The following is a 24,691-nucleotide window of genomic DNA, read 5'->3' as shown; positions in this document are numbered from 1 at the left end:
CACTTGAATATTTATATATTACTTGTGTAACTAACACCTAATTTTAAAACAGCTAAAGAAAGATTTAAAAGAGTATTCTCTAGATGGGAGAAATGATAGAAAGCTAGTATTTTACATATTATGTCAATACCTGAGAAGCTATAAGAAATGATTCAAAACTAAACTCAATTAATTTGAAAAATTCAGTATAGCCTTTTAACTGTGAATTTTGCCTACCCCACTTCCCTCCATACCACACCGAGAATTTTAGCTTTAGTTCATGCATTCTTACAGAAAACATTTTCTGAGCTACTACCATGACACAGTACTGAGCTAGATAATGTCCCTATATAATTTTTTTTAATTTTATTTCATTTTAGAGAGGTGGGAGGGGGGAGAAAGGGGAAAAGAGGGAGAGAGGGAGGAAGAGAGAGATGGAGGGAGAGGAGAGAGGGAAGGAGAGGGGAGAGGGAGGGGGAGGGGGAGAGGATAGAGGGAGGGAGGGAAGGGGAGGGACAGGGGGAGGAGCAGGAAGCATCAACTCCCATATGTGCCTTGACTAGGCAAGCCCAGGGTTTAGAACCAGTGACCTCACCATTCCATGTCAACACTTTATCCACTGTGCCACCACAGGTCAAGCTATGTAATTTCAAAGAATGTATAATCTTGCCAGGAAGACATTTAAAATTAAACACCACTGCCTGACCAGACAATGGCACAATGGATAGAGCATTGGCCTGGGACACAGAGGACCCTGAGGTTGCTGGCTTGAGTGCAGGATCTCTGGCTTGAGCCCAGTTAGGCACTGTTAGCATTTTGGTGTTTTGTTTTTTGGTTCTTTTTGAAAGAGAGGAAGGAAGAGAGATGAGAAGCATCAGCTCATAGTTGCATCACTTTAGTTCAGTGGTTCTCAAAGTGTGCTCCCTAGAAGATTTCCAGGTGTGCCCTATGGTATTCCAGAGAAATATGTGCCTGTTGGGGACCAAAAAACCAACAGGGTTTTTGGAGTTTAGATTTTTGGGGGGACAGCCTGACCAGGCAGTGGCGCAGTGGATAGAGTGGTGGACTAGGATGCTGAGGACCCAGGTTCAAGACTCCGAGGTCGCCAGCTTGAGTGTGGGCTCATCTGGTTTGCGCAAAGCTCAGCAGCTTGGACCCAAGGTCACTGGCTCAAGCAAGGGGTCACTTAGTCTGGTGGTCAAGGCACATACGAGAAGGAAATCAATGAACAACTACGGTGCTGCAACAAAGAATTGATGCTTCTCATCTCTCTCCCTTTCTTTCTGTCTGTCCCTCTCTCTGACTCTGTCTCTGTCACACACACACAAAAAAAAGATTTTTGGGGGACAGAGGTGTGGGGAATTGGCTGTAAGCTGACAGTCTGCCAACTCTCACCTCACTTGCCTGATTAGGTTACAAAAGGCTGTTAAGTTGTGGTGCTGGATTGTTTATACTACCCCCATGTTCCCTGGAAAGACTGGAGGCAAGTCTCTTCTATCCTTTGTTTGGTGTAAAATTAGGATGATATGTATGGTGGGGGTTTTCTGCACTCAACACAATTAAAGAGTAAAAAGAGAGGAATTCTTCAACGTATTGACAAGGAAATGGGAGTTTGCCTTTCAAATATATGCCCAAACACTGAAGAAATTGCTAGGACACATCAGGCTCATGTTTCTCATAAACACAAGAATGAAAAAACTTAACACATTCGCGCCAGGACCTGCCAAATTTACTAAATCTTATTAAGAATGTATCTATATATATAAAAAGATAACTTTTTTGTCATTTATTTTTTAACCCTTCTTTTTTATGAAATCTAAAGAGCATAACTCAGCCTGACCAGGCAGTGGCACAGTGGATAGAGCGTTGGACTGGAATGCAGAAGGACCCAGGTTCGAGACCTCCAGGTCACCAGCTTGAGCGCGGGCTCATCTGGCTTGAGCAAAAAGCTCACCAGCTTGGACCCAAGGTCAGTGGCTTGAGCAAGGGGTTATTTGGTCTGCTGAAGGCCCACGGTCAAGGCATATATGAGAAAGCAATCAATGAACAGCTAAGGTGTCGCAATGAAAAACTGATGATGGATGCTTCTCCTCTCTCTGTTCCTGTCTGTCTGTCCCTATCTATCCCTCTCTCTATAAATAAATAAATAAATAAATAAATAAATAAATAAAATTTAAAAAGCATAACTCAACAAATGTAACATAAAAATGTTTTGTTCTGTTTTGTTTTTCATTTTTTCGAAGCTGGAAACAGGGGAGGCAGACAGACAAACTCCCGCATGCACTTGACCAGGATCCACCCGGCACGCCCACCAGGGGGCGTCGCTCTGCCGCAACCAGAGCCATTCTAACGCCTAGGGCAGAGGCCAAGGAGCCATCCCCAGCGCCCGGGCCATTTTTTGCTCCAATGGAGCCTCAGCTGCGGGAGGGGAAGAGAGAGACAGAGAGGAAGGAGAGGGGGAGGGGTGGAGTAGCAGATGGGCGCCTCTCCTGTGTGCCCTGCCAGGAATCGAACCCGGGACTTCCACACAACAGGCTGACGCTCTACCACTGAGCCAACCGGCCAGGGCCCAAAAATGTTTTTTAATGTCAGAATAAATTTAATTTTGTCGCATTTATTTCATTTAATTACCATAAAAGCATGCTTGAACTTTATATTTTTTTCTTTAATATTTGACTTATCATAACATATTTCTCAGAAATTTGCATATAGTGCACCTACAATTATTTGTAGGATTTTTATTTTATTTTTTACAGAGATAGAGTCAGAGAGAGGGATAGACAGGGCCAGACAAGACAGGAACAGAGAGAGATGAGAAGCATCAATCATTAGTTTTTCCTTGCGCATTGCGACTCCTTAGTTGTTCATTGATTGCTTTCTCATATGTGCCTTGACCGCGGGCCTTCAGCAGACCGAAAGTAATCCCTTGCTAAAGCCAGTGACCTTGGGTCCAAGCTGGTGAGCTTCGCTCAAACCAGATGAGTCCACGCTCAAGCTGGCAACCTCGGCGTCTCGAACCTGGGTCCTCGGCATCCCAGTCCAACGCTCTAACCACTGTACCACCATCTGGTCAGACTATTTGTAGGATTTTAAATGTTTGAGAACCACTGCCTTAAACTAATACAATGTTACCATATTTCTCCATGTATAAGATGCTCCCATGTATAAGACGCACCTTAATTTTGGGTCCCGAAATTTGAAATAAATTGTATTACATAAAGTTATTGAATTCAAGTTTTATTCATCATAAAATTCATATAACTCATCACTGTCAAAACTCCCATCCATTAGCTTGTCCTCGTCTGTGTCTGAGGACAAATCATTGTCTTCATATATTGCCTCGGCCTCAGTTCCATCTATGGTATTTGAAATGCCACACTTCTAGAACCAGTGTATAAGACACACCATAAATTTTTGGAGGAAAGGTGCGTCTCATACATGGGGAAATACAGTAAGTGTCAATTATATTTCAATAAAAAGGGAGATAATAAATAAAAGAAGGAACTAGTTAAACTTACTCATCTTACAAATGAGGTAGGACAGAAAGGGAAAAAATATTAAGTACCTATTATATAAATCAGGCAGTGTGGGACATTTTTTTTTTTTTTTTTCATTTTTCTGAAGCTGGAAACAGGGAGAGACAGTCAGACAGACTCCCGCATGCGCCCGACCGGGATCCACCCGGCACGCCCACCAGGGGCGATGCTCTGCCCACCAGGGGGCGATGCTCTGCCCATCCTGGGCGTCGCCATGTTGCGACCAGAGCCACTCGAGCGCCTGAGGCAGAGGCCACAGAGCCATCCCCAGCGCCCGGGCCATCTTTGCTCCAATGGAGCCTTGGCTGCGGGAGGGGAAGAGAGAGACAGAGAGGAAAGTGCGGCGGAGGGGTGGAGAAGCAAATGGGCGCTTCTCCTGTGTGCCCTGGCCAGGAATCGAACCCGGGTCCTCCGCACGCTAGGCCGACGCTCTACCACTGAGCAAACCAGCCAGGGCTAGTGTGGGACATTTTACAACCTTAATTTAACTCAACTCAACTCTGTAACATAGATCTTATCAAAGAAACTAAGGTTTCTGTTGTATTTAAACTCAGAACTACTAAGACTTTTCTCTTATTTAACTAGCAATTATTGTGAGAGTTCCAGGCACTGAAGTAGGTTCCTCTATGAAGAGAAAAGTAATTTTTCTGCTCACTGAGTTTTTTATAGTTATTTCTTTAGGCAGAAGTAAGAAAAGTTTACTCTTGGAAACTTCTTTTTTACTTCAAGTTTGTGGTTGTTAAGCACAGGTATCACAGGCACTGGGGTTAAGCAGCTACATTTCTGAGAAGCCCTTTCGGAGCCCCTGCCCCCACTTTTACTCCCAACTCCTTCCAAAAGGTCTAGGCTAAGCACCTGCTTGACCAAATGAAGAATTCCATGGATTTTTACTCTTAGGAAACTAAAGACAGAAGCATAAAGTAACTTAACTAATACAGAACTAATGATGAGCTAGAACAATGATACAAACTCAGGTCCAATTCCAAAGGCAATGTTTTTTGTTTTTTTTTCTACCACCCGTGACAGACTTGCCCAGGGTCAGTTAGCAAATAGCAGAGCTTTTTAAATTCACTACACTCTCTAATATACATGAAAGATGCGGACATCAATGAGGGTTTTTGTTGCTTTGGCAAAAATAATTTTTTTTTTTCATTTTTCCGAAGCTGGAAACGGGGAGGCAGTCAGACAGACTCCCGCATGCGCCTGACCGGGATCCACCCGGCATGCCCACCAGGGGGCGATGCTCTGCCCCTCTGGGGTGTCACTCTGTTGCGTCCAGAGCCATTCTAGCGCCTGAGGCAGAGGCCACAGAGCCATCCTCAGCGCCCAGGCAATCTTTGCTCCAATGGAGCCTCGGCTGCGGGAGGGGAAGAGAGAGACAGAGAGGAAGGAGAAGGGGAGGGGTGGAGAAGCAGATGGGCGCTTCTCCTGTGTGCCCTGGCCGGGAATCAAACCTGGGACTCCTGCACACCAGGCCGACGCTCTACCGCTGAGCCAACAGGCCAGGGCTGGCAAAAATAATTTAAATCACCTTAGTATGCACAGATTTCCCTTGACTTCTCAGGCAGAATGGAAGAACATGAAAATTACCTCTCAATGTGGCCAAACCTCAATGGAAGAGAAACAACATTACTTTACTGTGAACACATACGGCCAAGTTCTTCACAACCACTGAAAACATCCATTCCTATGCTATATGACAACCAGAGTCACAGAGCTGGCTCTTCTGAGCTTCTCTCACAGAATGTTACAAAAGGGCTGGGAACAAATGCATGCAAAACAATACCAAAAACATATAGTTTTGAACTTGCACAAATCATTCTCTTCAAAATTTCAGTTCCTCATTTTAAAACATACTTATAGTTTAAAACATATATGAAAATAATATAATAGCATAATGAACCCCCACATACCCATCACCCAGCCCCAACAACTATCATCAACACATAGCTAATCTTATCCCATCTACCCCCCCCTTTTACCGGATTATTCGGAAGCAAATCCCAGGCATCACATCATTTCATCTGTAAATAACAAGAATTCCTTATCATAAGATAGCCAGTTCAGATTTCCAATTATGTTATAAATGTCACATTTTTTTGAATATTTAAAAAATTCAGTATCCAAATAAGATCCATACGTTGCATTTGGTCTATATGTCTTGCATTTTAATCTACAGATTCCTCATTTTCTCTTGCAAGTTATTTGTTAAAAAAACAATACCATAAATTGTGTATGCATAGATACATTTATCATTAAATTTTAAAAACATGCATAGGAATAAGAAACACCAAATTCAGGACAGTGCCTATCTCTGGCAAGTTGTGGGAAGAGGAATGGAAAGGGGGCATACGAGCTTCAATTCTATTTGTAATGTTTTATTTCTTAAAAAAAACACACACACACAAACCCTGGCCAGTTAGCTCAGTCAGTTATAGCATCACCCCAAAACATCAAGGTTGGGGGTTCCATTCCCTATTGGGCACATATGGGAAGCAACCATTGAATGCCCCACTAAGTGGAACAACAAATAAATGCTTCTCTCTCTAAAATCAATCAATTAAAAAAGAAATAAAAGACCTAAAATAAATATGGCAACATAAGATAAAGCTGAATGGTGGGTATAATGGTATTCATTACTGTTGGTATTCATCCCTATCATTTTTAGATGCTTGAAATATTTAATAATAAAAACACTTTAAAACTAGAGGTCAAGACCCTGGCCAGGTAGCTCAGTGGATAAAGCGTTGACCTGGCATGCCAGCAGTCACAGGTTCCACCCCTGGTCAGGGCACATAGAAGAAAGAATCAATGAGTACACAACTAAATGCAACTAGTGAAATAAGTGGATGCTTCTCTCATTTAAATGATTACAGTCTGAAGTTTTAAATGTCCTCTCCTGTAAAATAGGGATCATCATAATATGTGCCTCATGGGGTTGTTGGAGGAATTAAATGAGATCATGAATATAAAGCACTTAGCATATTGCAGCACAATGTAAAAACTAAATAAGCAGTGGCTATAGATAATATTCCACCCCGATCTCATCACCTCTTTAATCCCATAAGAATCTTAAGAGAAGCATAGGAATGTTAGGAAAAAAAGAGTGCTAAACTGGTAAGCAACTTCCTCTAGTCCTCAATTGTTAAAATTATACAGTATGCTCTTATCTCTTCTAGTTTAACCCAGCATTCCACCATTTTGTCACTAAATACCAGGCTGTATGGACATCTGAACTAACAGGCAAATTCTGCAAATTAATAAGTATCTTATACAAAGGAACTAAACAAATTCAGAAATTTCAGTTCACTAGAAGTCTCTTAATACAGATAAGAACACTAATCTGGAAAATGGGAATTATTCACTGTTAACCTCAAACATGAACTATCATAAGGATGAAATGAGGGCAAGTTTATGACAGCACTCTAAACCTAAAAACCCTATACTAATGAAGGTTGATATTTAATGAATTTACTGAGGGGAGGGGGTGTGTCTCAGATAAAATTGGAAGTTCTAAAGTGAAGTTCCACAAGACAACCTTAGTACTTCTGTCTGCCATTCTCCCATCACCTGCCTTTCTTGGCACTTACTCTGTAACCTCCACTAAAAATATGAAGATCTCTTTATTTTTTAAAGGAAGACTATTTCCCCCATCTCCCATCTCTCTCTTAATTCCTCTGCTCCCCATCCTTCCTGTGACCCTATTCTGTCCTTCCATGTCTGTCACCTGTCCACCCCCTTCTTCACACCTTCAGTTTACCACGCCAGCCCTGCCCTCGCTGTTCTCTAACCTCCTGGTTGCCACCTCAGAAACTAGTTCCCCTTCTATTTTTATCATTCCTAAGCAACCTACTGCCTTAGAGCACAAAGCTTTTATTCAGGCCGCTAAAACTGCAGCACCAGACACAATCCCATATCCCTCTATCAAGTCCCTAAAAGCAAGAGCATTACCAAACTGGATCCAACAGACGTGGCCAAGGGCAAGCATTTTCAATGGTCGGGACTTCCTTACTGGCCTTTGATTACACACCTTGCCCAAATGCAATACATGCGAGGCACATTACACAAAAGGCACTCAGTCGGTTTTACCACTCCATAAAAGGGGCAGAACGTTTAAACAAAATCAAAGTGAACTGAAATTATTTGTAAGTATTGTGCAACTCCCTCTGAGGTAACTGAAAAAGCTGTAAGGCAGAAAAACCACCCAGAGCTCAACATCTCTGCTGTCAGTAATATTTTACTAGATAAGGGCCCCAGGACTCTCCTCCCACATAAGCATGGGAGACCAAATATCTAAGCTGCAGCAACAGGTTTCTCTTTAAAAAGAAAAATTTAAAAAATAGTAACTTAGGTTTGCTAAGGCTTGGAGTCTCTAACAATCCACAAGAAACTGGAGGTCAGGCGCGGGCAGCAAGTGGGCAACTCAATCACTTCCTGGGCCCCCTCCAGGGCCCACTCTGGGTGCCGACTGCCTTCCCTCCTGCCCAGGAAGGCACTGGTGGGGCCCCTCCACTCCTTGAGCGCGGTAGGAAAGGTGGACCCAAACCATCCTTCGGGGGTTGCCGCTCGACTTCCCCACCTCCCTTAGAAATGCCAGAACCGCCTGCAAAGCATCGCCCGGGGCAGGGCCTTCGCACTTCCCCCTCCCTCCTCGAGAAAGACCAAGAATTCCCGCCTCCTGATGGAAGGCGGGAGGAGCACGGGCTCGATTCCCGCCCCTCCCCCAGCAGGGGCAAAACCGGCGGGTCGCCAGGCCAGCGCCCGCACCCCTCTACCAGAGGATGGCTACTCGCCCCTGCGCCCCCCGAAGGCAGGTCATCCTCTCCGACCCCCGCCCGCCAGGTGCAGCAGGAAGACCTCCATCTCCTCCCTAGCTACACCCTCGCGCCAGTGGGGCAGGAGGCAGCAGCACAGCGGCATCGCCCACCGCCTACACTTCCATCCTTCCCCACCCTCCGGGGCTGGCAGAGCCGACGTCGCTCCTCGCCTCTCAGGCCGCCACACCGCCTCCCTTTTCCTCAGCAGGGTGAGGGGCACCGGTAGCCCGCCGACGTGGAGGTGGGGGCAGGGACACTCCCCCCCTTCCGCCGCCATCACCTCAGGAACGAAAACGAGCCCTTCTCTCAGCAGGGCGAGGACCTCCCAACCCCTCAACGGGACGGACGGCGTACTCGGTCCCCTGAAGAAGCAACAGGCGCCCCCATCCTCCTCCCAGCAGGGAAATGCCAACCCCCTAGCCCCTCCCGCTCTTCACCTCCGGAAGCGAGACCGAAAGCTGGGCAAAAGACCTCGCCTCACTCCGCCCCCTGCGCCATTTTATCGCCCCTCTCCCCGACCTCCCCCACCCCGAGGCAGCCCGGGCAGCGCCAGGGGGAGGGCAAACAGGCAGTGATTGGCAGGGAAACGCCCCGCCTCTCAGGGGTGGAGCCTCGTGCAGGCGCTGCAACCCCGCCCTCCGTGCCGCCTACCCCAACTACTAGCTCCACCTCTTCTCGTCTCATCGATCAGCTCGACTTTCTGCTGCTCCTGACTTCCGACTGCTTTCTAGCGAAGGGTCCAGGCCGAGCAGGCCGAGCGACGAGCTCAGCTGATGCAACCAAATTGTACCCACAGTACGTTTCCCAGCACGCTTCCCAGCACCCGGCGGCGGCGGCGGCGGCGGCGACCGAGGAAAGGGCGCGGGTGCCAGTCTGAGCAAGGGTACAGGGGCGACAGAACCATGGGGGATGCTCCAAGCCCAGAAGAAAAGCTGCACCTTGTCACCCGGAACCTGCAGGTCGGGCCTTGGAGTTGGAAACGCATTGTTGGGGACTGGGACCGGAGTTTCAGAGATCCTGAGCGCCACTGCGGGATCCTAAAGTGTATGGGGCCGGGCCCAGGGAGCTGTGAGCCTGCAGTCCTAGCTGCTGGTCGGTCAGTCAGTCAGTTTTCTGGGTACCACAGAAGTCACATTGGGCTTACCTCCTGTATGCACCTACCTGTGTTGAACTAGACTTTGAATCCAGGACCCCCACCCAACTACCCTATTATGTGCCGGGCGCGATGCTAGACTCTGGGGATACATCAAGGCCTTGCCTTTCCAGAGCTGTTTGGAGGGAATCAGACGTTAAGAATGACTTATGATTTAAACACTTAATTACAGTTGAAGGAAGTACTGGAAGTTGCTATACATGGGACTTTGAAAGGAAATTGGGGGAGAGGGCTGGGGCAAGTGTCAGGGAAGACTGAGGAAGCAAACTCTTAAACTCCGTCCTGAAGGATTCACATCTCTCTTCACTCCACATAGGTTCCTGCTCTTTCCAGGAACAGCAGGGGTGGAAGTTAACCAGAGGAAGAAGGGTGGTGGGGTGGGGTGGGACATTTCAAGTAGAAGAAACCCAGATCAAGACCCAGAGGAGAGAAAGAACACTGGTTCAGAGAGAAGCCTAATTTGGCTGGAGTAGAGTGAGTCAAGTACAGATCAAGCACTTAAAATAATTATTTGTATTGCTCATTCCCTTGCCTCTTTCAAGCCTGTGACTATAGTCACCTTCATCAGGAAGGCCTTTCCTGAACTACTGTACATAAATCCCCTGCCACCACAACTGTCTGATCGCTTGCTCTGCCTTTTTTTGCTGCTGTAGTTGTTTCTTCATAGAACTTAACACCATCTGATATACTAGACATTTTACTTGTTTGTTTAGGAGAGGAAGCAGGGACCAGGTCATGAGGGTCTTGTAGGTTGTTTAAAATTGGGGTTTTACCAATGAATACACGACTGAGTAGAACAACAAATGAATGCTTCTCTTCCTCCCCGCTCTCTCTCCCTTTCACTGTCTCTAAAAAATCAATCAATCAATTAAAAAAAATTAAGCCCTGGCTGGATAGCCCAGTTGGTTAGAGCATCATCTCAGAGTGCAAAGGTTGCCAATTCGATTCCCCAGTCAGGACACACACAAGAGCAGCTTGATGTTCCTGTCTTTCTCTCCCTGCTTCTCTAAAAAAACAAAACAGAAAAACAACTGGGGTTTTATTCTAAGAGCAGTGATTAGGCCACAGCTTTCCTCCCTGCTTTTTTTTTTTTTTTTTTTTGAGATATAATTCACATACCATAAAATTCACACTTTTAAGGTGTAAAATTCAGTGGGTTTTATTTTACTTACAAAGTTATGCAATTATCACTATTATCTAATTCCAGAACATTTTCATCTCCCTCAAAACACCTGTACCCCTTAGCAATAACTTCCCAATCCTAGGGAAACACTAATTGTCTCTGTGTGTTTGCCTATTCTGGACAGTTCATATAAATGGAATCATACAAAATTTGCCCTGTGCGTCTAATGTTTTTCATTTAGCATGTTTGTTTTTTAATGCTTATTTTACTGATTTTAGAGAGAGGAAGTGACAGACAAGAACATCAATCTATTTCTTTATCCTGGTCAGGGATCCAACCAGTAACCTCTGTGCTTTGGGATGATGCTCTAACCAACCAAGCTATCCAGCCAGGATGAGCATGTTGTTGTTTTTTTTACCTATCAGAACCTCATTCCTTTTTTATGGCTGAGTAATAGTCCGTTATATGGATGAACCATATTTTGTTTATCCATTCCTCAGTTGATGGACATTTGGGTTATTTCCCCTCATAACTTGATCCTAACCAGAGATTCTTGCCAGATCCTTTGTTTCCTAGCCTCTTTCCAAAAAAATAGTGCTAGTTGTAGCCCTGGCCAGTTGGCTCAGTGGTAGAGCGTCGGCCTGGTGTGCAGGAGTCCTAGGTTCAATTCCTGGCCAGGGCACACAGAAGAAGCACCCATCTGCTTCTCCACCCCTCCCCCTCTCCTTCCTCTCTGTCTCTCTCTTCCCCTCCCACAGCCAAGGCTCCACTGGAGCAGAGTTTGCCCCGGCGCTGAGGATGGTTCTGTGGCCTCTGCCTTGGGTGCTAGAATGGCTCTGATTGCAGCAGAGCAACGCCTTAGATGGGCAGAGCATTGCCCCTGGTGGGCATGCCGGGTGGATCCCGGTCGGGCGCATGCGGGAGTCTGTCTGAATGCCTCCCCGTTTCCAGCTTCGGAAAAATACAAAAAAAAAAAAAAATAGTGCTAGTTGTGAACAAAGGATATACAGAGCTAATGGCATTGACTCAGGTTTAAAGGGGTAAGTGATATAACCTTTCTTTGGGTGGTGAGAACCCCCCAAGTGTCCAAATAGGGGTTCAGAAGATGCAGGATCAACCTCCAAGCAGCTTGGAACACAGAATTTTAACAAGTCCTGCTAATCGATAATACAAACAGTTTTGTTGTCATGGCTTCCAACAACCTCCCCGACCATCACTTTAAGAAACATTAAAAACTGGACCTGGGCCCAGGCCGGGGGACCCGGGTTCGATTCCCGGCCAGGGCACAATAGGAGAAGCGCCCATTTGCTTCTCCATCCCCCCCCCCTCCTTCCTCTCTGTCTCTCTCTTCCCCTCCCGCAGCCAAGGCTCCACTGGAGCAAAGATGGCCCGGGCACTGGGGATGGCTCCTTGGCCTCTCTGCCCCAGGCGCTAGAGTGGCTCTGGTCGCAAAAGAGCGACGCCCCGGAGGGGCAGAGCATTGCCCCCTGCTGGGCGTGCCGGGTGGATCCCGGTCCGGCGCATGCAGGAGTCTGTCTGACTGTCTCTCCCTGTTTCCAGCTTCAGAAAGAAAAAAAAAAAAAACTGGACCTGGACAGATAGCTTGGTTGGTTAGAGCATCATCCCAGAGCACAGAGGTTGCCAGTTTGATCCCTGGTTAGGAAACATGCAGGAACCGATTGATGTCCCTGTCTCTCTCCCTTCCTCTCTCTAAAATCAATAAAATAAACATTAAAAATAAAAGAAACATTAAAATCTCTCTCTCTCTTTTTTTTTTTTTTTGTATTTTTCTGAAGTTAGAAGCGGGGAGGCAATCAGACTCCCACGTGCGCCCGACCTGGATCCACCCGGCATGCCCACCAGGGGACAATGCTTTGCCTATCTGGGGCATTGCTCCATTGTGGCAGGAGCCATTCTAGAGCCTGAGGAGAAGGCCATGGAGCCATCCTCAGCACCCAGGCCAACTTTGCTCCAATGGAGCCTTGGCTGTGGGAGGAGAAGAGAGAGACAGAGAGGAAGGAGAGGGGGAAGGGTCGAGAAGCAGATGGGCACTTCTCCTATATGCCCTGACCAGGAATTGAACCTGGGACTTCCACACGCCAGGCCATGCTCTACCACTGAACCAACCAGCCAGGGCCTAAAATCTCTTTTTATCTGCAACATACTAGCTTATTAGGATTTTTCCAATAAAGAATTTAAACAGGTGAATGAGTTCATCAAATTTGGGGTTTTAGCATGACCAGGCAGTGCAGTGGACAGAGTGTCAGATGGGGGCGTGGAGGACCCAGGTTCGAGACCCCAAGGTCACCAGCTTGAGTGCGGGCTCATCTGGTTTGAGCAAGGCTCACCAGCTTGAGCCCAAGGTCCCTGGCTTGAGCGGGGATCACTTGCTCTACTATAGCCCCCCTCCTCCATAATGCACATATGAGAAAGCAATCAATGAACAACTAAGGTGCCACAATGAAAAATTGATGCTTCTCATCTCTCTCCCTTCCTGTCTGTCCCTATCTGTCCCTCTCTCCCTCTCTGTCCCTGTCACAAAAAATAAAAATAAATTGGGAATTTATAGATCTCTCTGGCTGTCTTTTGGAGCATGGCTTGCAAAGGGCAAGAGTAGGTATGGGAAATCTGTTAGGAAGCTGCTACAATAATCTTGGTGTAATCTAATGGTGGCCTAGAGGTGGAGAGAAGCAGGAGGTTTTAAGAGTAACTTAGGGATGACGTCAGAGTAATGGCGGGGTAGGAAGTGATACCGATAAATCTCCCCCAAAACTCAACAAGATCTTCAACCAGAAACAGAAAAACCTATACTTGGAGCTTCCAGATGCTTCGCAATACACCCAAAGGTATGATTGAGTGAAAAATTGGCTAAATATATAACCAAACCCCGAAGGAAATAGGGAGTAAGAGTAACTTATGCAAAATCATCCAGTTGCATAACGGTACCATTTACTGAGCTAGGGATGAAACCCTAAGTGAAAGAGATGGGAAGTAAGAGCATGTGTTTAATTTTGAACATGATGAGTTTGAATTAACTGGATTAGTAACAAATACACGGTTCTGTAGATGGATGTGAGCAGGAATTTGGGAGTTAACTAGCTCATAGTAGTAACTGAAGCCACTGGAGGGGTTCAAGAAGAATGTAGAGTGAAAAGCGGGAGGGCTGCAGGATTGCTAATACAGTACTTAACGATTAGGGAGAAGAAAAACATGAAAAAAATGTCAGACCTCACAGCTAGAGAAGTACGAGGAAAACTAAGAGAAATGAAATAGGAAAGACCAAAAGAGGAGAGTGTTTTAGAGAGGGAGGAAGAATTTAAAAGTATTCATTGAATTTAGCAACGTGGAGGCCATCTGTGATATTAGCGAGCATTTTCAATGGTGTGATGCTGTATGGTGTTCAAACTTAAATAGAAGATTGGGAACCCTAAGGTCGCCGGCTTGAGCGTGGACTCATCTGGTTTGAGCAAGGCTCACCAGCTTGAGCCCCCTGGTCAAGGCACATAAGAGAAAGCAATCAGTGAACAACTAAGGTGCCGCAACGAAGAATTGATTCTTCTCATCTCTCTCTCTCTCTTCCTGTCTATCCCTCTCTCTGTCTCTGTCACAAAAAAAAAGAAGTGGTTGGATGGGAAGATAGGGACATGCCCATTTTTCTAAAATTAGTCTCATTTCACTAGAGTGGTACTAGCAACGATGCCAGCTTGGATTTGCTCTCACTCTGCACCGAGAGCATGGCTGGGTCCCCCAGCTGGCTCTGAGTCTGGAGCCCCAGTGACACATACCTTTATTTTCCTTGTCACAGGGTAAAGGATGAGCAAAGTGAGGCACTGGCATTAAACCAGCTCTTCTGCTTCCACAACAGGAGGTTCTGGGGGAAGAGAAGCTGAAGGAGATACTGAAAGAGCGGGAACTTAGAGTTTACTGGGGAACGGCAACCACGGGCAAGCCCCATGTGGCTTACTTTGTGCCTATGTCTAAGATCGCAGACTTCCTCAAAGCAGGATGTGAGGTAAGAAGTAATGCTTTAAATCAAGCAGTTGCCCTTGGGGAATGGCCAAAAGACAGGCTTAACAAGGCACGGCAGGGAGGGGCCTTGGAGGTAGTTGGACAGATCAACATTTTGGTGGTGCTTTCTCTCTTATGTCCAGGTAACGATACTGTTTGCGGACCTTCACGCATACCTGGATAACATGAAAGCCCCATGGGAACTTCTAGAACTCCGAACCAGCTACTATGAGAATGTGATCAAGGCAATGCTGGAGAGCATTGGTGTACCCTTGGAGAAGCTCAGGTTCATCAAAGGCACTGACTACCAGCTCAGCAAGTAAGTGCTTGATTATTCCCCCTCTTTGTGGCTCTGATGCTCCTAGCTAATTATAGGCCTTTGGAGACTAGGCTCTCTTAAATTTGGATTAGAAGCTGTTTGAATCTACCTTTTTTTTTTTTTTTTTTTTTTTTAGAGAGAGAGGGACAGACAGGAAGGGAGAGAGATGAGAAGCATCAACTTGTAGTTGCAGCACTTTAGTTGTTCATTGATTGCTTTCTCACATGTGCCTTGACTGAGATGCGGCAGCTGAACCAGTGACCCCTTGCTCAAGCCAGCAACCTTGGGCTCAAGTCAGCAACCTTCGGCTTCAAGCCAGCAACCATGCAGTTATGTGTATGACCCCGTGCTCAAGCTAGTAACCTCAAGTTTCTGAGCCTGGGTCCTCAGTATCCCAGGTCGACACTCTATCCACTGTGCTACTGCCTGGTCAGGTTGGCACTACCTATTAACCACTAAAAAATTTATACCTGTTCTCCTTTTAATTCATCCATCCAAAATACATTGAATAGGGCCTGACCTGTGGTGGTGCAGTGGATAAAGTGTTGACCTGAAATGCTGAGGTCACTGGTTCGAAACCCTAGGCTTGCCTGGTCGAGGCACATATGGGAGTTGATGCTTCCTTCTCCTCCCCTCTTCTCTCTCCTCTCTCTCTCTCTCTCCATCTCTAAAATAAGTAAATTAATTAGTTAAATATATACTGAATAGTAAATGCCTATATACTCTCCTATTTTCTGGAGATATAAATGTAACCGTAACAAAGACCTTGGCCTTGAAGAGCCCACAGGGTAGGGCAGAAGAATGATGAATAGTTCAGCCTCCCTTTCTCCTTCCAGCCTCAGCAAGTATTAATAAAAGAATTGTGAAAAAAAACTGTCACTTGTTTTTCACCTCAACAACTTTTACAACTTTTACTACTTGTCTTTGTCAGTTTTATTCATATTTGTAACATTAAAAAAATAATAATTTCAAAATCTCATAAATATGAGTCATTAAAGTGAAAACAGTGAAGTGAAAGACCCACAAGCCAGCCTGCGACAGATGAGAGCAGCTCGAGACGGAACACAACTGAGGAGAAAGTTAGAAATTTGAGAGGGGATTCCAATAATTTCACCCAGGATGCACTGCAGAGAAATGAACAAAAAACTGTAAAAATGTTTGAGATGTTGATAAGGATTTTTGTTTCCAGCAGTCTGGTGGACTAAGTACTGACCAGCCTGAAAACAGCTTCCTACTGAAAACAACTAAAAATACTGGATAAAATCTTTTTTAAACTTCCTAAATGCTACAGATTAGTCAGTTAACAAATTAGTCAAGAATATATACTTAAGCCCTGGCCGGTTGGCTCAGCGGTAGAGCGTCGGCCTGGCGTGCGGGGGACCTGGGTTCGATTCCTGGCCAGGGCACATAGGAGAAGCGCCCATTTGCTTCACCCCTCCCCTCCTTCCTCTCTGTCTCTCTCTTCCCCTCCCGCAGCCAAGGCTCCATTGGAGCAAAGATGGCCCGGGCACTGGGGATGGCTCCTTGGCCTCTGCCCCAGGCACTAGAGTGGCTCTGGTCATGGCAGAGCGACGCCCCAGAGGGGCAGAGCATCGCCCCCTGGTGGGCAGAGCGTCGCCCCTGGTGGGCATGCCAGGTGGATCCCGGTCGGGCGCATGCGGGAGTCTGTCTGTCTCTCCCCGTTTCCAGCTTCAGTAAAAAAAAAAAAAAAAGAATATATACTTAGTGGCCAGAAAGCAAGTGAAAGTGGAAATACAAAGAGATGTTATAGTCAATCTATAGTATGCCATTGTTTAAAAGACTCATCTAGACTTAAAGAGATAGTAAATGTTTAAAAATATGCATCTTAGGATCTATAATAATGATAAGTAAAGTAGTACATTGAAGACTACTTGCACCTTGAGGGAGTTCATTGAATCATGTACTTGAACTTTGGCTTTTCTGGCCTCATAGATCACATTGGGGAAAAATAAAAGAAAAAAATAAGAAGAAAACTTGCCTGACCTGTGGTGGCGCAGGTGGATAAAGCATCGACCTGGAATGCTGAGGTCGCCGGTTCAAAACCCTGGGCTTGCCTGGTCAAGGCACATATAGGAGTTGATACTTCCTGCTCCTCCCCCCCTTCTCTCTCTCTCTCACTCTCTCTCCTCTCTAAAAATTAATAAAAGAAAGATTTTTAAAATAATAATAAGAAGAAGAAGAAAACTAGAATAGTAGGCTGGGAGATCCAATATTTGAATAATAAAAAGGAGTCACCTACAAAATCAAAACAGTTTTACATTTCTCAAAAGGAACACTGAAAACCAAAAGGCAATGAAGCAAAACCTTGAGAATTCTGAAGGAAAAATATTTCCAACCTAAAAGTCTGTATTCACCTCCGCTACCATTCAAGTGTAGGGATAAAATACCTAAAAAGTTTATTTTCATGTTTTTATTGGTCATGTGTGTTTCCTCTTTTGTCAAGTGTCTATGGAACTGTTTTGGCCCATTTTTCTCCCTTTTTTTAGGAGTTAACTTATGTATTCTGGATACTAAATCTTTTTTTTTAAGTGAAGGAGAGAGAGAGAGAGAGAAAGGGACAGACAGGAAGGGAGAGAGTTGAGAAGCATCAACTCATAGTTATGGCATTTTAGTTGTTCATTGATTGCTTTCTCATATGTGCCTTGACCAGGAGGCTCCAACCGAGCCAGAGACCGCTTGCTTAAGCCAGTAACTTTGGGTTCAAGCCAGCGACCTTTTGGCTCAAGCCAGCAACCATGGGGTCATGTCTATAGTCCACGCTCAAGCCAGCGACCCTGCACTCAAGCTGGTGAGCTTGTGCTCAAGCTGGATGAGCGTGTGCTTAAGCTGGTGACATTGGGGTCACGACCCTGTATTTCGAGTCCCAGGCCGATACTCTTTTCACTGCACCACTGCCTGGTCAGGCATATTCTGGATACTAAATCTTTTGTCATTTGTATAGCATGGGGATCAAGAATTAACCACTGAGCCTGACCAGGCTGTGGTGCAGTGGATAGAGCATTGAACTGTGATGCGGAGGACACAGGTTAAGACCCCGAGGTCACCAGCTTGAGCGCGGGCTCATCTGGTTTGAGCAAAAGCTCACCAGCTTGGACCCAAGGTTGCTGGCTTGAGCAAGGGGTTACTAGGTCTACTGAAGGCCCACGGTCAAGGCACATATGAGAAAGCAATCGATGAACAACTAAGGTGTCACAACGAAAAACTGATGATTGATGCTTCTCATCTCTCTCTGTTCCTGTCTGTCTGTCCCTATCTGTCCCTCTCTCTGACTCTCTCACTGTCTCTGGAAAAAAAAAAAAAAAGAAAGAATTAACCACTGAAACAGAATAGAAAATTCAGAAATAGATCCTCACAAATATTGAAAATTGATATATGACAGATATGACATTGCATATTAACAAAGAAAGAATAAGCTTTTTAAGAAAAAATGCTGCAGAGATAATTGGTTATATCTATATGGGGGAAAAATGGTCCCTCCACTCCAAGTGGATTAAAGAGTTAATTGTGAAGGCCAAACTACAAAAATAAAAAGACAAGATTTATAACACATGTAACTGGCAAAGGATTAATATCTAGTATTGTATGTCAAAACCTGCAAAATCAACTGTCAAAAAATAAGTCATTCCAGTAGAGAAAAGTAACCAAATGATCCATACAATGGAAAGATGCTTAATCTCCTTGGTTATTTATTATTCAAAAAAATAGAAATTAAAATTGCAGTAAGGGCCTGGCCTGTGGTGGCGCAGTAGAAAAAGCATCAACCTGGAACGCTGAGGTCACTGGTTTGAAACCCTGGGCTTGCCTGGTCAAGGTATATATGGGAGTTGATGCTTCCTGCTCCTCCCCACACCCTTCTCTCTTTCTCTCAGTCTCTCTCACCCTCTCCCCCCACCTCTCTAAAATGAATTAAAAAAAAACTGCAGTGAGAAACTATTCATGCTGCCTGTCCTATGGTGGCGCAGTAGATAGAGTGTCAACCTGGGACGCTGAGGTTGCCAGTTCAAAACCCTGGGCTTGCCTGGTCAAGGCACATATGACAAGCAAGCGATAAACAACTAAAGTGAAGCAACTATGAATCAATACTTCTCACCCCACCCCACTCTGTAAAATCAATAAATAAAATTTATTAAAAAAAGACCATTCATACCTACCAAATTGGCAAAATTTTAAATAATGACAATATTAATAAAATTGTATAAAATAGTTTGGCATTACCCACTAAAGTTCAAAATGCCAATCCCCATTGATCCAGAAATTCTACTCCTAGGTATGTACAAAGAAATTTGCACATGTACACATATAAGTACTTGCACAGGTTAGATACAGAAGAATATTTACAACATGCTGTTTAAAGATACAAACAGTATAAAACTGGAAGAAGACAAAAGTTGGGGATAGTGGTTACTGTGGAGGAAGAGGAAGTGGGCTGGGATCGTGGAGGGTGCACAGAAGCTTCAGAAGTAACTAGGTCCTTTTTCCTCAACTAAGTGATCGGTACACTATTCTTAAGATGTGGAAGATAGATCGAGCAGTTCTGATGTTTATTTAATAGGCGTTCCAGAAGAACAGAATGGAGGCAAATGGCAGAAAAGCAGTATTTCAAGAGAGAAATGAGGCCTGACCGGGTGGGGGTGCAGTGGATAGAGCGTTGGACTAGGATGCGGAGGACCCAGGTTCAAGACCCCGAGGTCGCCAGCTTGAGTGCGGGCTCATCTGGATTGAGCAAAGCTCACCAGTTTGGACCCAAGTTCGCTGGCTCGAGCAAGGGGTTACTCGGTCTGCTGTGGCCCCATGGTCAAGGCACATATGAGAAAGCAATCAATGAACAACTAAGGTGTCGCAACGAAAAACTGATGATTGATGCTTCTCATCTCTCCGTTCCTGTCTGTCTATCCCTATCTCTCTCTCTTTCTCTCTCTCTCTGTCTCTGTAAAAAAAAAAAAAGTGAAGGAAAAGGTTGAAGCCATCTTTAAAGAGGAAAAATGTAAAAATGAAGTAGTGTTTTGAATGAGAGTTTGGGCCACTCACATTTTAGCAGCTACTAGGCAGTGTTCTCCTGAAATGTCTTCAGATTGGAAGAGTTAATATGCTTTAGGATTAAGCCGAGGCCTGGGCCCAGTCTTAGCTGTCCCCTCCTCCTTTCCTCTTCAGAGAGTACACACTAGACGTATACAGACTCTCCTCCGTGGTCACACAGCACGATGCCAAGAAAGCCGGAGCTGAGGTGGTGAAGCAGGTGGAGCACCCTTTGCTGAGTGGTCTGCTGTACCCCGGACTACAGGTATTTTTGAGGGATGGAGTTGCCCAGTGAGCTTTTCTGTTCTGTTTCTAACCACTGGTCAAAACCTCTCTTTTCGCCTGACCAAGAGGTGGCCCAGTGGGTAGAGTGTCGGACTGGGATGCAGAGGACCCGGGTTCGAGACCCTGAGGTCACCAGCTTGAGTGCAGGCTCATCAGTTTTGAGCAAGGCTCACCAGCTTGAGCCCAAGGTCGCTGGCTCGAGCAAGGGGTCACTCGGTCTGCTGTAGCCCCCCAGGCAAGGCACATATGAGAAATCAATCAATGGACAACTAAGGAGCTGCAACAAAGAATTGATGTTTCTTATCTCTCTCTCTTCCTGTCTGTCTGTCCCTATCTATCCCTCTCTCTGACTTTCTCTGTCTCTGCCACAAAAACAAACAAACAAAAAACCTCTCTTCACCCACTCCAACTAATGCTCTTGTTCCTTCACCGTGCTGTAGGCCTTCCTTTCTGCCTCCCTCCCTTCCTTTCTGCTTCCCTCCTTCCCTGCCTCCATTTCCTGGGACCCTCTTTGACTTTCTCAGTTATGTCTCCCCCACCTGTCCCCTTTAAAACACTGCTTATCTCACAAATCTTTAAGTTGATCACAACCTATTTATTTAAACTTTTTATTTATTGATTTTTAGAAAGAGAAAAACAACAATTTGTTCCACTTATTTATGCATTCATTGGTTGATTATTGTATGTGCCCTGACTGAGGATCAAACCCGCAACCTTGGCGTATCAGGACAACACTAACCGATCAAGCTACCTGGCCAGGGTGATCACAGTGTCTTTTTTTTTTTTTTTTTCTGAAGCTGGAAACTGGGAGAGACAGACAGACTCCCGCATGCTCCCGACCGGGATCCACCCGGCATGCCCACCAGGGGCGAAGCTCTTTCCACCAGGGGGCGATGCTCTGCCCCTCTGGGGCGTCGCTCTGCCTCAACCAGAGCCACTCTAGCGCCTGGGGCAGAGGCCAAGGAGCCATCCCCAGTGCCCGGGCCATCTTTGCTCCAATGGAGCCTTGGCTGCGGGAGGGGAAGAGAGAGACAGAGAGGAAGGAGGGGGGTGGGTGGAGAAGCAAATGGGCACCTCTCCTATGTGCCCTGGCTGGGAATCGAACCCGGGTCCCCCGTACGCCAGCCGACGCTCTACCGCTGAGCCAACCGGCCAGGGCATAGTGTCTTTGTTGAAAATTAATTTCAGAGCAATGAGTGAAAATAAATTTTAAATATGATTCAATTTTCTGTTAAACAAAAGCACATCCTGTTCGTGTGTGTTTATAGTTGTATGAGCAAGGAGAAAGATGGAAAATACAAGTCAATCTGTTAATACCAGTTATTTCAGAAAGGCAGGACAAACATAGAGATAGACTTAACCTTTTCTTTGTATACGTTTATAATGTTTGATATGATAAAATTATTCTTCCCTTGTCACCTCCAAGTGATCTTTCAAAAGGTTAAACCTGGAGACATTCTAGGTCTACACTGTCCACTGTAGTAGCCTCTAGTCATAGCCATATGTGCCTATTAAAAATAATTAAAATTTGCCTGACCAGTGCTGGTGCAGCAGATTGAGCATAGGCCTGGGATGCTGAGGGCCCCGGTTCAAAACCCCGAAGTCACCAGCTAGAGTGCAGGCTCGCCTTCTTGAGTGCGGGCTTGCCAGCTTGAGTGTAGAGTCATTGACATGATCCCAAGATTGCTGGCTTGAAGCCCCAAGGTCACTGGCTTGAGCAAGGGGTCGCTGGCTCAACTTAAGCCCCCACCCCAGTCAAGGCATTTGTGAGAAGCAATCAATGAACAACTAAAGTGAAGCAACTATGAGTTGATGCATCTCTCCTCTCTTCTCCCCCTCTCTCCCTTCCTGTCTCTCTTCTTAAAAAAAACAGTTTTATTGGGTAGTGCTGCTCTAAATTCTTCCTGCTTGGTCACCTTTATCTACCTCTCCTTCCTCTTTCCCCCATACAATCAGACACTAGATTTGATCAGTTCTACTGCCTAAAAATTTTTTTTAAATTATTTTATTCATTTTAGAGAAGAGAAACAGAGAGAGAGAGAGAGAGAGAAGGAGGGAGGCAGGAAACATCAACTCCCATATGTGCCTTGACCAGGCAAGCCCAAGGTTTGTTTGTTTTTTTTAAGACTTTATTTATTCATTATAGAGTGGGGAGAGAGAGAAAGAAGGGGGGAGGAGCAGGAAGCATCAACTCCCATATGTGCCTTGACCAGGCAAGCCCAGGGTTTTGAACTGACGACCTCAGCATTCCAGGTTGACGCTTGATCCACTGCGCAACCACAGGTCAGGCCTCTACTTCCTAAAAATTTTTAGTCTCCAACTCATAGCCCTCTATCTACTCCATGCTCTGCTCTCCTGGTGTGATCTTGCTATAGGGTAGGTCATGTTTCTCTTCTCTTTAAAACCATTTCCTAACTGGGATAATGCTAGGCACCCTAGCATGGCATTTGAGGTCCTTACCTACTTTTCTAACATCATCACTAACCACTTTCACATCCCTTTTGCAGACTGACTCACTTATAATTTCTCTAAACACTTCACACCTCTGTGGCTTCTCACAGACTGTTTCCTCTGCATGGTGAAAAACATCTATAGATGTTTCCAAACCAAGTTCAGTGCACAGTCTGACTCTAGGAAGGCTTCACCACTACCTGTCTGACTAGAGAGAGATAATCATTTCTTTCTTTGTGTTTAGCACTGCTCTGTAAGTGAACATCTAGGTTAGCGCTTAGCGCACTGTATTGAAATGATCTATTCACATGTCTCTCTGAGTAATTGACTTCTTGAAGGCAGAATCTAGGTTTGATTCATCTCTGCATCCACAGGGCTGGCACTAGGCCTGACATGCAGGAAGTGACGGTAACCCTTCCTTTTCTAGGTTAGCCTTGTCTCTCTCTGTTTGTTTTGGGTGTGTGTGTGTGTGTGTGTGTGTCAGAGACAGATAGGGAGAGAGATGAGAAGCATCAATTCTTCATTGCAGCACCTTAGTTATTCATTGATTGCTTTCTCATATGTGCCTTGACTGGGGGGGTGGCCACAGCAGATTGAGTAACCCCTTGCTCAAGCCAGCGACCTTGGGCTTAAGCTGGTGAGCCTTGCTCAAACCAGATGAGCCCACGCTCAAGCTGGCGACCTCGAGGTTTAGAACCTGGATCCTCCATGTTCCAGTCCAACGCTCTATCCATTGCGCCACACCTGGTCAGGCTTAGCCTAGCCTTTTTACTGAGCTGTCTCAGAACCTTCTCCTGCCACTTATTTAACATTTTTCAGAGGCTGCATTATTCAGTGGGTGCCTTTGACATGACTGTGGCTTATTGTCTTCTCTCCCTTCCCTGCTGGACTGTGAGCTTCCTGAAGACAGACACTTGTTTTACCCCATGACATCCACATGGGGGCTGTTCACTGCAGGCACTCAGCAGATGTTTGTGCAGCTCCTGGGGCCAACATGGAGACCGAATACTCCTTGTTTGCTTCCTGGCTCTCCCATCTGAAAAATGTGGTAGTTTTTCAGAAGTTTCTGATTACTCAGACACATATAGAAGAAATACAGTAGAGTTTTACGTTTATGTGTTTTTCTCCTCAGGCCTTGGATGAAGAGTATTTGAAAGTAGATGCCCAATTTGGAGGTGTTGATCAGAGAAAGATTTTCACCTTTGCAGAAAAGGTTAGTATCCTCTGTCCTATAGTTTTTTTGTTTGTTTGCTTTTAAATCTCAGCAGTATGCAGTTAAAGGTTATTGAAAATGCAGTCATAACCCACCACTCATAAACCTATTACAATATATAGTAAGTATATTTTCCTTTGTTCTGCAGATGAGAAAACAGGATAAAGAGAGTAAGAAAATTGTCCAGTATCTCAGTTTATGACCAAGCAGGAATTAGCACCCAGATCTGTCTGACTTAAAAGCATATGTTTTTTGCCTGACCAGGCAGTGGCGCAGTGGATAGAGCACAGGTCCAAAACCCTGAGGTCACCAGCTTGAGCGCAAGGTCACTGGCTTGAGCGTGGGATCATAAATTATGACCCCATGGTCTCTGGCTTAAAGCCCAAGGTCGCTGGCTCAAGCCCAAGGTCACTGGCTTGAGCAAGGGGTCACTCAGTCTGCTATAGCGCCTCCCAATCCCACTATCAAGGCACATATGAGAAAACAGTTAATGAACAACTACGGTACCTCAATGAAGAATTGATACTTCTCATCTCTCTCCTATCTGTCCCCCCCCCCCCCCCCCCGTCACCAAAAGAAAAAAAGCTCATGTTTTTGCTTCCACAAGGAAGCTGCCCCTATACCTGTTTGATTTGCTTCTTTCCTAATAGCTCGGTTTCCAGGGAAAGGCACTGCTGTTCTTTCCCAGAGCACTTGGTCTGTTTGCTCTGGGTCTTACATAACCACTCATGCCTAAAATGAGGTTTGGGTTTAAAGGTGGAAATTAGCAC

The 24,691-nt window shown here is 45.5% G+C and overlaps 2 protein-coding genes across 5 annotated transcripts in view; one reads left to right on the top strand and one right to left on the bottom strand.

Moving 5' to 3' along the window:
* S100PBP (S100P binding protein) overlaps positions 1 to 8,881 on the bottom strand; it is a 38,749-nt gene extending 29,868 nt beyond the window's left edge. The window contains exons 1-2 of the mRNA XM_066375762.1: positions 8,770 to 8,881; positions 5,498 to 5,539 (exon numbers count right to left, since the gene is read on the bottom strand). The gene's annotated coding sequence lies outside the window, so the exon portion shown is untranslated. The remainder of the gene's footprint in view (positions 1 to 5,497; positions 5,540 to 8,769) is intronic.
* Positions 8,882 to 8,958: 77 nt separating this feature from the next.
* Positions 8,959 to 24,691, top strand: part of YARS1 (tyrosyl-tRNA synthetase 1) — a 36,124-nt gene continuing 20,391 nt past the window's right edge. The window contains exons 1-5 of one of the 4 annotated variants that reach the window (XM_066375758.1): positions 8,959 to 9,291; positions 14,474 to 14,620; positions 14,760 to 14,935; positions 20,108 to 20,237; positions 23,841 to 23,921. In XM_066375758.1, coding sequence (XP_066231855.1) covers positions 9,106 to 9,291; positions 14,474 to 14,620; positions 14,760 to 14,935; positions 20,108 to 20,237; positions 23,841 to 23,921 — 720 coding nt within the window. In that variant the 5' untranslated portion in view covers positions 8,959 to 9,105. Of the gene's footprint in view, positions 9,292 to 14,413; positions 14,621 to 14,759; positions 14,936 to 20,107; positions 20,238 to 23,840; positions 23,922 to 24,691 lie in introns of all 4 variants that reach the window. The other 3 variants (XM_066375761.1, XM_066375760.1, XM_066375759.1) reach the window with 3 other exon arrangements.

The sequence above is a fragment of the Saccopteryx leptura genome, chromosome 3 (assembly GCF_036850995.1).
Source record: "Saccopteryx leptura isolate mSacLep1 chromosome 3, mSacLep1_pri_phased_curated, whole genome shotgun sequence".
In the NCBI taxonomy this organism is placed as follows: domain Eukaryota; kingdom Metazoa; phylum Chordata; class Mammalia; order Chiroptera; family Emballonuridae; genus Saccopteryx; species Saccopteryx leptura.
This window is presented reverse-complemented; position numbering and strand designations above follow the sequence as displayed.